The sequence below is a fragment of the Festucalex cinctus genome, chromosome 6 (assembly GCF_051991245.1).
Source record: "Festucalex cinctus isolate MCC-2025b chromosome 6, RoL_Fcin_1.0, whole genome shotgun sequence".
Classification (NCBI taxonomy): Eukaryota; Metazoa; Chordata; class Actinopteri; order Syngnathiformes; family Syngnathidae; genus Festucalex; species Festucalex cinctus.
Genome location: NC_135416.1, coordinates 9,391,619 through 9,403,405, shown reverse-complemented (window position 1 = coordinate 9,403,405; position 11,787 = coordinate 9,391,619). Strand labels below are relative to the sequence as shown.

At 37.3% G+C, this 11,787-nt stretch overlaps 1 protein-coding gene across 7 annotated transcripts in view; it reads right to left on the bottom strand.

Moving 5' to 3' along the window:
* Positions 1–899: 899 nt before the first annotated feature.
* The window catches only part of septin9b (septin 9b), a 66,067-nt gene continuing 55,179 nt past the window's right edge, over positions 900–11,787 (bottom strand). For all 7 annotated transcript variants that reach the window (XM_077525769.1, XM_077525771.1, XM_077525772.1 and 4 more), the window contains 8 exons: positions 9,601–9,729; positions 9,395–9,476; positions 9,056–9,193; positions 5,771–5,888; positions 5,609–5,704; positions 5,437–5,533; positions 4,648–4,699; positions 900–3,478 (listed from right to left, as the gene is read on the bottom strand). In XM_077525769.1, the coding sequence (XP_077381895.1) occupies positions 3,256–3,478; positions 4,648–4,699; positions 5,437–5,533; positions 5,609–5,704; positions 5,771–5,888; positions 9,056–9,193; positions 9,395–9,476; positions 9,601–9,729 (935 nt within the window). In that variant the 3' untranslated portion in view covers positions 900–3,255. The remainder of the gene's footprint in view (positions 3,479–4,647; positions 4,700–5,436; positions 5,534–5,608; positions 5,705–5,770; positions 5,889–9,055; positions 9,194–9,394; positions 9,477–9,600; positions 9,730–11,787) is intronic.

Below are 11,787 nucleotides of genomic sequence, written 5' to 3'. Positions count from 1 at the left end.
AAATACACTATACGTCTACTATTTTGAAGTGGCAAACTAAACGATAAAAGTGGTATTTGAACAAAGTGTGTTGTGTATTTGGTGTCGTGTATTATGTCATAGTGATGGCAGAAAATACAATAAACACAGTAAACAAAAAGACTGGTGGCTTATTTGGAAGCCATTTAATACCCAAACTGCACACTGCTATCTGTTATTTGCACAGCAGCCAGACACTGGTTCAATCAGGGCTGGTGCAGACAGACAGGCATTGGCTCACCATCCAGATGGTGAACCGTTTCATGAGTGTAAATCTACCAGGTCATTCGCTTGGCTGTCTGGCCAGCCCGGCGGCTCATTGGCTGCCAGAACAGACAAAAATCTGCCTAGTAACGACATCGACGGTGAGACAGTGAAGGTGTTTATTACCGTCAAGGGCTTATCTACTTGTTTCTTCAAGCATGATCTTATTTTAAAAGAACACCCATAAAGATATGTCCCCCTTTTTTTTTTTCCTTTTTTTTTTTAAATGGGGAGAACACTATATATGAGCTTTGTTCTCATATTAAATATTAAAGAATATGATCCAGCTGAGACTCATAAGGTACCTGATGTTAGATTTGGCAGGAATGTCTTTGTTTCAATTTTGTATGAGCACACAGCAGAGTGCAATTTCTAAAATGTAGGCTGTCCCCTTTTAAGATGATATACATGTAGATATGCTAACAATGCATTTCTCCAAATATCAACAGTTGGATAGTACATGTATGTTTGTTTGTTTTTTACTGCACTTGAGCAACACAACTCGTCATTTTTTCTGTCATCATATGGTTGCCTTTTTTGAGCAAAAGCGATCACACATCACCTGACTCAAAGTCACAAGACATTTTGTAACATAATTGCAATTAAGACAAGCAATGTTAAACAATTAAAAATACCAACTTTTATTCTTTGAGCATAACATATCAAAGATAAAACCTTAACTCTATGATACCGTCACAAATAACAATGAACTATACAACAGTAAACAAAGAGCAATCAATAACTTCCTTTGGACATGGAATTGTACTCCCTTGGTTAATAATAAAGCAGCGGTGAAATCAATTTTGTGTGTTGATTTGATCATCTGATTGTAAGACAATTATGGAAATGTAAAAGATGCCCTTCAGTCTGTTAAAAAAATATTTCTGATGTTATTTTACGGAAGTTCTTGGCACAACATTTCTAAATGCAATGCAAAACATGCGACTAAACAATTTCAGCTTGCGATGTAAATGTCACGGTTTCTAATGTCACAATGAGACAAACACTTCACGAGCAGGTCCTTAAACGCTAAAGTGCAACACGACACCCGTGTACTTGCCACACGTTTCTTGAATTCCAACACTTATAGTCCCGGTTGCTGAAAGAACGGCTTAACTAAAACACACAAATATTCTTTATCATACAAAAAAGGACTTTAATATCGATTTACAGGCCAAAGAAATGGACAAAAGGATGGCACGTCGCTTACAATAATGTTAGAACGAGATGAATAAAAATACACAGGTAAATGAACAATGTAAAATACAAGGTGACTGTTCCCTATATGACAAGACAGTGAGGCGATAAAGATTTTTTTTAAAAGCATCACAGTTGGGGGGCGGAAATGTGACAAAACTTCATGAATAGCTGCTCCCACACTGTTGCTCTCGTTTTTTTTGATTGGCAGCGTCAATTTGTCTTGACTTCCTTCTTAATACAATAATACTACTCTAAATATCCTGACACAGCCAAGTAACTAGACAGAACTAGATGCATGACAACACAAACAAAACCAGACAGCTGGCAAGGATCAGAACTAATAATCTAGAGTAGAAAATGCTGTTTTGGTTTCATTTTAATGATGTTTAAATGCAGTGTCAGATTTGTCTCTGGACTGTTTATTAGGGGTGGGGAACCTTTTGCAGGCCAGACAACAACAAACAAACAAAAAAACAAAACAAAACAAAAAAAAGTGGGAGTTTTTTTAGAGGGGGAAAAGTTGTATTTTGGTTAAAGGATTTTGCCAAGGAAAGAGTCGTATTACAAGAAAGTGGTATATAAAATAAGAAAAATCGAATTAAGTTTGAGAAAAATCTTATGAGAATAAAAGTCATATTTTTAAAATAAAATGTTCAAAAAAAAGGTCTGAATTTTTAAAACAAAAAATATAGCATAAAAATATAATTAAAAAAAAAACAAAAAACAAAAAGGGAGAAAATGACATTTTTCTGTTTAGCTTTTTACTTTAATCCCAAAGTGTTATGACTATCAGTCCTGTCTAATTACAATTTTCCCCCTTTCAAAAAAAAAAAGAAAAAAAAAAAGCTACTTTTTCTTTAAATTATATATATTTTTTTTCAAAAACAATATTAACATTTAGTTTGTTTCTGGGCTTTTTAACTGTTTACGTTTTGCAGCAATTAGCATTAGAATATAGCTAAGTTTCATCATTATTCACAAATCTGCTTAGAATTGTGGGGAAACAGCTTATCATCATCATGGCCCTGGTTGATCTATTATACTCTGCTGCCACCTGCTGGCCGTTTGTGTAATTACTACCATTTTTTCCAACCCATTCTCTGCAGTTGAAAGGCTGCATCAAAGCCTTCTGTATGTTCTAGCATTAAAAAACACAAAAAAAATGTATAAATACGTCTTTAGAACACTTAATACATTTTAAATGTAACGTATTTATACGTTTTTTTGGGGAGCTAAAGAGTTAAATGTTTCCTTTGAATCCTTCATACACCCACAGTGTTTTTTTGTTTTAGTTCTGAGGTTGTGGGTTCAAATCCGGCTCTGGCCTTTCTGTGCGGAATTTGCATGTTCTCCCCATGCTTTTGTGGCTTTTCTCCCACATAACAAAAACACATTTTGAATGTGAAATTAACTGAAAACTCTGAATTGCCCTTAGGTATGAATGCAAATAGTTGTTTATGTTTGCCTGCGTGCGTGCGTGGGTGAACGCCTGCTTCTTGCTCAAAGTTAGCTGGAATCAGCTCTACCCGCGATTCCTAATTGGCATAAACGATAGAGAAAATGTGAATGTTTAGAAGGCTGGTCATCAGTTCCCCACCCCTGTTGTATATTGACACCAAGTTGTACTGTACAAGAGTGGATTTCCATGTGTATTATGGCGATAGAAAAGTGGCTTATTACCGAAAAAGTCCCATTCGGAAAACTGACTCGCCCTCAGAGAAGATGTATGGAAATGAGCCTGTAAATGTAAACGGAATGGGTATGTGTGCGTGTCTACATCTCGTGGGTGAGGACTTGATGTTGGATCACCAACCCGTTGGCCTGCATGCCGCCGCTCGGCGGCAGCAGCTCGGGCTGACCGTTGGCCTTGGGTTGAGCGGAAGGACGCTCGGGCGGGTGCGAGCTCAAGTGACTGTTGGACTCGTTTAACCGGCGCACGCGGTACGTCTCGTAATGGATGCTGCCCGTGATGTCCTTGATGTTCTGCATGTGCGTCCTGAAACAGACGCAGACAAACGCGTTCTTTATCAATATATAAGTTATGTATAAAACAAACAAACAAAAACTGTAGAGCTGGGGGGGGGGGAGTCAAACTACAATAATGTGACAAATAGAAAGGCGGGGTGGGGAATCACATTACTAGTAAAATTTGAATTTTGCAGAAACAATTACTAATTTAATTAGGCTATTTCGAATTTTATTTGTCTTTAATTCTTTTCTTCCTAATAAAATGAGAATTTAAACACACCTGTGGCAGTTTAGGGTCAGAAAACTAAGACAATAAAATAAATTAAAATAAATAATAAATCAATTAGAATTGCAAGAAAAATTCCCAATTATATCAAATGAGTCAAATTATATTGAGAAACAAGGCTGTAATTTTTGTGGCAACATTTTAAAAGATTTTAAAGACAGAGGCTGAAGAAAATATGAAATACAGTTGAAGTGAGCATTAAATCATACATAAAAACTTTTTTTTTTTACTATTATGGGAAATATATTATATTAAATTAAACATATATTAGAATATTATATATTATACATATTAGAAATCAAAATTTTATAAATATTAAATAAATAAATGTGTATAAATTAAATAAATAAATGAAATAATTTTTAAAAAATAATAAAAAATAAAATAAATATTAAATTAATTATATTATATATTATGAAAAATCAAGTCAACATATTTATTTAGTTTTATAGAAGAAATATTTAATTCGTGGAAAAGATGGCAATTTTTGTTAAAAAAAAACCCCTCATATTTATCTTATTGTATTATATTTACAAATACTTTTTTTCTGAAATAGTTTATTGCAGTAATATACTGTTTACACAATTAACTTTAAATTATTTAATGATTTTGTTTTCCAATTATGGTCCTATATATATGGAATTTTTGTTGACAAATTAAATAAAAAAAATAGTTAAGGAATTGAATAATAAGTGAATAAAAATAAAATCTATATATAAACAATAGCATGATATATATTCCGAATCAATATATTTAAGCTGTTTCTTTACTGCTATTCCCAGACATTTTTATTTAATTTAGTCAAAGCAATAATTATGATAGCCGCTCATTATTATTATTTTCACTATAATCCAACATCACATTATAAAGGAATGCTTCTTTTAGACATAATATACAATGAAGTGTCTGACCTGATGAGAAGGTCTCGCAGGTAAGCGAACTCACAGTGTGCAATGTTCTCCACTGCAAAACAAAGCAGACGCGTATGTCGGTTAATTATTTCATCATTCCTTTCCTGATGCCCTCTAATGGAACTCAACACCCACAGGCAAATCAAGCAAGCCATTAACTAGAACGATATAATGAGAAATTATATGAGCTCATAAATCCACTCAGCTCCAGTGTGCCTGCAAGTCATCCGTTTGCCACATGGTGGTGCTGTTGTTCACCAAAGCTAATGCAGAGCATTTTCTCTGACATAGTGAGTGCAAACCCTCAGCTTTGCACTCTTATTTAATTCACTTTCTTTACTTTGTCTTTGACTAAGGGGGATTTTAAGTGACTGGTTTTCACAAACTAACTGTGACAAGCGACGGGTGCCAGGAGTAAAGCTAACACATGTTTGAATGATAGATTATGTCAAATGTGGAGGAGGAGGGGAAGCTATTTATGTAAAGCTTTGAAATCCACAGGCACTAAATTAAATTCGTCTTTGAGCGCAAGAGAGCGGAATATCTGCTTGGGGTTGGCAATGCTGATTAGTGACGTTGAGTGAACTTGCAAGCTGTATGCACAATTTCCAAACTAGACACTTGAAATCAAGCCTATGAGACATGCACACATAAGAGCATTAGCCATGCAATTCTAAAAGTAAAACACCAGTGGAACTGTTTATTTAATAATAATAATAAAAAAAAAAAGCCCATTCACGCCACCTCCTGGCAGCAAGGTTGTAGTTCAATATCACATGCAAGTATTACCCTCGATGGTGCCCCATTTTGTTCTCCTTCCCAGAATCCTCTTTCCATTCTCCTGGTACTCCTGGTCACTGCCCACCACAGCAAAAGGGATCATTTCCTGTAGATAACACACACACACAAGCACTTGTTTCATGCTGGTTCCATTGACATTTCAGTCATTTATGACGTTTACCCTGATTTTATCATTAATCATCCTGTCCTCCGCGTCCTCGTCAAACTCTTTCTGAGGATAGACGTCGATGTCGTTGGCTCGCAGCCCTTCCCTTATCTGTGGCAAACAGCAAGAGTTTGTGGTTGAAGGGCTCAAAAACGTGGAATGGGTCTCGATGCTCACCGTCTGCTTGAAGTAGTCCCTCTCCTCCAGCGTCAGCGTGTCGGCCTTGGCGATGACGGGCACAATGTTCACCACCTTGCTGAGACGCTTCATGAACTCCACATCCAGAGGCCTTAGGCTGCAAGGGAGACCCCAAAAAAAGAAATGATTAGAAAATGAAAGACACTAACATGCATAATTTATGTCCACTATGCTAATAATGTTGTGGAAGGTGGAGTATGTAACTCATTCCAGTGCGACACAATGTGCATCAATCACACACAGTTTACTGTAATGACCCAAAGCAACCACCAGGTGGCAGCCATGTTATATTCTATTGCAGTCAAGCTGACAACGCTGCATTTTATCCAGTGATACAATACAGACTTACTTGGTTGATTGACGTAACCAGTTTTGTGCGTTAATCAGAACATGTTGTATCAATAACCTATGCTAACCCAAGGAATAACAACAATGCTGGAAGTTACCAGGATCTTTTTAGAATGGTGAATTGTATTGCTCGTGTTTTACATAACAGAACATAATAAAATCCATTTGCTGTTTTTGGCCATCCTCCTGTGGTAATATGGGAAAGAAAGCCAAATAAAAAGCAAAACAGGTGTGGAGTAATCTTCTAGTCTAGATTAGTCTCACTGAGATCGCACATATGGTGATAGTTTGGACTGCAACGTTTGACTTTTAAATCACATTCCCCCCACAAGTTTAACTGAACTCCATCTTGTATCACTTTTGTAATGTTTCATTTGTACTCCTAGCTTCCATCTCCCAACAGCAAGCTCATACTAGCCGCAAGAAAGTCATAATTAGTGACACTGTTGCAACACTTTTCAACTTGTCACTCTCTGTTTGACTTATTTTCTGTTGTTGTTGTTTTTTTTTCTTCCAACTCCCATACAACAACTCTTGGCTGTGTCCTTAAATTAGCTTCAGCCAAGGCGATCCCGGTTCAAAGATCCAGCCGGGCTCAGCCTGGAGGCGAGGACGAGCTGTCTGGGCGCATGACAAGAGAAAAAAAACAACAACAACAAAAAACTACCCAAGTGGATTAGCGAGCAAATGTGACAACAGGAAATCATTCATTCAAACAGATGTCATGTGAGACATACATGAGTAGACATGCATGTACATTATTCTGTATTTCATGTTTCACATATCCCTGCATATATTGCAAAGACAATGCATTTGCACAATCAGATGTGCACCATGTGCTATATACAGAATCATGCTTCTCTTTATGCGGTTGAAAAACAAAAAGATGAATGGAACATTTACCAGCTACAATGCAACACTATATTTTACATAATGCATCATAGCTATATTTCCCATCAAGAAGGCTTTCAGAATGAGGTAATAACCAGAATGACCAAATGGGGGGAAAAAAAAGCAGAATTGGCTTGGTTATTATCAGTAATGGTTGCTGTTGCACGACAGCGCAGTGGCCACTGTTCAGCTATCCAAAACCTCTAAAGCCAAATAAAAGGACTTTGCTGACATGCAAGAAGAATTAGGGCAAGATGATATATGCGAGCATCTTCAGATAAACACAGCAAGATCCTAAATTGCTTACAAAGCACATTTCCCCTGAACAATCAACACAACATTGTAGAACCATCACAGCAGTCTAAGCCTGGTCAACTGCAGACAACTATAATAATAATGGAGCAATTAAAACTAAAACATTCTACATGCATCCTTACTGTGCATTCTAAGCCTTCATTCATTCTGCAGCTCAGATTCATGAGTCAACATACATTTAAATCCATTGCCAATATGCTGACAGATGTTTGTTGTTCCAACATTCATTGAATGGTGACGATTGTGTCTGCATGTAAGCAAACAATACGTACAGTAAAGCGGTTTAGTGGTCACTGTGAGCCCCGTGTTGCAAATCCGAGGCATCCAACGTATTGCATTGTTACAGTGCACACTCACACATGCACATTCCAAAAGCAACAGCTGTGGCGACATGAAGACACGATGAGGGAGGCTGTTAAACAAGGTTTAAACGAACAAAGCTGGACGTCGGAAACATGAGCCAGTAGTGAATGAAGATATCACTAGGGGGTCACAAGGTCACGTTCGTGCTTGCAGTCTGTATGTGTAAACCTTCTGATTTCAATGAGTTAGGCATTAAAATGGCAAATGTTATGAAAGGTACTATTTGGACAAAGTCCAGGGGTCAGCAACCTTTACCGTCAAATGAGCCAGCAAATTAAATATATACTGTATATATATTTTTTGGTCACCATTTTATGGTAATTTCCGTGATTTTCTTTGTTTTTGGACATTTTATGGTTACACTTTAATTTTTGTCTATTCCGCCATTTTTTTTAATTAATTTTCTGACTATTTTTGGGCAATACTTTTCAGCTTTTTATTTTATTTTTTTTTATTTTTTATTTTTTTAAATTCTGACATTTTTGGCAATTTCATGGAATTTTAGAGTAATTTTCTGCTTTTCCCCTTCCTTTATTGACAGTTTATGGTAATTTTTTTAGACATTTTAAAAACCTTTTCATCTACCCTTCGTCTCAACTTAAAAATTTGGATTCTGGCATTTTTTTTTTTTTTAATTATTCATCCATCTACTCATTTTCTTGGCCGCTTATTCCTCACAAGGGTCGCGGGGGGTGCTGGAGCCTATCCCAGCTGGCTTTGGGCAGCAGGCGGACTGCACCCTGAAAATGGTTGCCAGCCAATTACAGGGCATTAATTATTCATTTAGTGTCTCAATCATTAATTTAAAGAATATTTTATTCAAAAATGAAAAATAAATGTGTTTAAAAAATTATTAATTTCGACTAATCTTTTTAGGGAACCACAGGAGAGGGACCAAAGAGCCACATGTTGCAGACCCCTGATAGTCAAATCCATTTGTCTCTTAGGTTTTTTTTTTTTTTAAGTGAATTTTAATGTGGCATTAATTGTGTGTATGGATCAAATGTATAATCTAGTTCCCTGGTGGGATACAATAAATAGAATGTAAAACTGTTTATATAATCTGCCCGTGTGAGTCAGCAATCTTACAAAACGTTAGCAAGTGAGCACAACAGAGTCGGGTAACTTTGTGAAATATGATTCTCCAAAGGCCTCCTCGAGTGTCTCTGAGGAGGTAATGACTTCCACATGTGGTCGCAAGAGAGCCAGCTGCGGTACAACTGATGGATTTGGGAAAATCCCCAGTAGGCCTGCTTCAGCTTGGCAGTAAGGGAGACACAAGTGTGTGTTCCGAGAATGTGTAGTTAGCGACATGCTAGCTTACATTCGACTCTTGTGCGTGCTCACCAGTGGCCAGTGGGCGGGATGAAGTATATGCAGCAGTGCACCCTGGAGTCCGGGATCCTCTTCTTCCTGTCGATGTTGATCTCTTCCTGCAAGTAGGCTTCGTACTGGTCGTTAATGAATTTCATGATGGGCTGCCAGCTGAGGAGAATGTGGGGGAAAAAAAATGTCAGTCAAAATGGAACCCACGCAGAGTAGGATTGAATAGGGGGAAAAATATGTTTTACGTATATGTTATCATTTATTTGTTTGTGAATCAAATCAATATGAACGGAGTTGGACACATTATTTGCTGCGATTAAGTTGTATTATGCACATGAGATTGTGATTTTGTGGTCGCACCAGTTCTCATTGTTGATCTGATCCCCAAAACCTGGCGTGTCGATGACCGTCAGCTTCATCCTCACTCCTTTCTCCTCAATATCTGCACACAGATAACACGCATGACACGTTAACTTAAAGCTCTACATATGAGTCCTTGAGATGTTTCCTATGACTGACTGGCGACCAGTCCAGGGTGTATCCTGGGGCGACGCGCGACGACCCACCGTGGCTGATGGACTTGATTTCCACTGTCTTTGGGATCCTGTCCTCAGGGTTGGGCGCAGCAGACTTGCGGCTCACCTTCGATTTGAACAGCGTGTTCATCAGAGTGGACTTGCCCAGGCCGCTTTGCCCTGTAGATCGTACACAAGCAAACGCAAACACAGTTTGGGGAAGGCTTTTTTTCTGTACCCAGTGTAAAAAGCAAGGTTCTCTCAACTTTACTTAGTGTGTGTGTGTTAACTATTTTAATGGAGCATGAGCATAGTAGGACAGCTGCAGGGTCACATGAAGAATCTATGGAGGTCAAGGGGACAGATGTGTGGACCACACATACATTTTTTTTTTTTTATCAAAGAACTCATTCGCCCATGTTACATACTCTACTACTGTGGTGATCTATGAGGTCAGCTGTTGTATGGATAATATCATGCGTGGTGGTGGTATGGATTTCAATCAAGCTCTGTGAGTGTATAGTATTATAACCAACAACGTCTACCAAAGCTTTCTAAGCCTGTAGCAAAACATTGCAAGATCAATTTATAGAGGATTTCAATTGATATTTTCCAAGAACATACTTTCATTGTTTGGTACACCAGTGGACAGTAAAAAGTGTGATTTAACAACACAGTGATTTATCATCTAAGCGCAGGTTTCATTTGCAGTCAAGGTGATAAAGCAAGTTGATACATGACGGCCTCAAATGTGAGTTGGCCCGCAGCAGTGATGAAAATGCATTACATTTGTACTGAGGTGCATAGTAAATTATTGTATCTCAATATCAGAACAACTGCCTTGAACTGTACTTTGATATGCAAAAAAAAAAAAAATACAGATGTCATGCAGCAGGAATGCAGATGTGTTACCTTGTGGTTTTGTACGTTAATACCTTATAGGGCTTAAAATCAAGGCTTTAATGTGTAGACTGGAGTGTGTTTACACCCATTCACCACTTAGTTATTTTAAAATTTAAAAAAAAAGTTTCAAATATTGCAAATATATAAATTTAAACAACTCAAAATTAGTATTAATAATAATATTTTTGTTTACGATTATGCCGACTTTGTAATTGTGGAGTGTAATAATAGAAATTGTAATTGAATTTCGATTAATTGCACAGCCCTAGCGTGGGGTGCTGTTTTTGCTTTGTTTTCTTTCCAAATTTAAGTGCAATCGCACAGCCACATTTCCATTTAAGTGCAGACAAGCAAAAACGGATGCATGCTGCCCTTTAATTGAAGGTATATTTCTTAACATGACAAATCACCAATTACTTATCGTCATATTTATGTCCACACTGCTCGTTCATTGCAGAGTTAAGCACTGCGTGAGAATTATTACGCCCTGAAGTTCATCCATAAAAAGAACTGCTTTGTTCCACATTTTGGAATGTGGCAACCAAAACCCCAAAATATTCATAATGGATACCATGTGATTGTTTTTTTTTTTTATTGAATTGAGTGCTGAGTCAATAGCTGCTGTAAACACATATGAAAAAATTACAGCTTTGGGGTTTATTGGAAACATGTGCGGTCGTTTCAAAGAATGGAAAAACAAAATGAAGTAACCATTTGTGGAGCTACAGGACAGGACGGCTTGAAAGGTTAAGTCGTTTATTTGAGAGTAAGCGTGGCTTTTGCGATGACCACATGTGCTCGCGTGGAGTCTGGAGAGCAGTTAAAGTCATCTTGAATTATTTTTACGATAAATATCTGCTCTCGCCAACAAAAGCATGACCAAGGAACAAGGCCGGTGAACTTGCTGAGTTATGGTCTGAGGCTCTTAATGCATAAAATGTTGACCCAGACAAGTGGTGCACTGAAAGCAGCGTGACTTTAATACTTAGTTTAACTGAACCACTACCACCACCATATTACTTACTGATTTGACACTGAAATAAATGCATTTTTCATCCCATAATGCAGAAACAAAGACTGAAGGATTTTCCATTTGTGAGATTTCTTCTCACCTTGTTAACCTGTGTGTGCTGCTGAAAGCAATGCAAGATATGTATGGATAACATGGCTGAACAATTACTCAAATTCCTAATTGATCTTGCAATGCAATTTCCAAATCATAAAGGCCATAATTTGGAAGAAGAAAAAAAAAAAAGATCAAAACATTAACAAATCTGCACAAATAAATACATAAATAAATAAACATCCCCCCCCCCCCCCCCCTCCCCCAAAAAT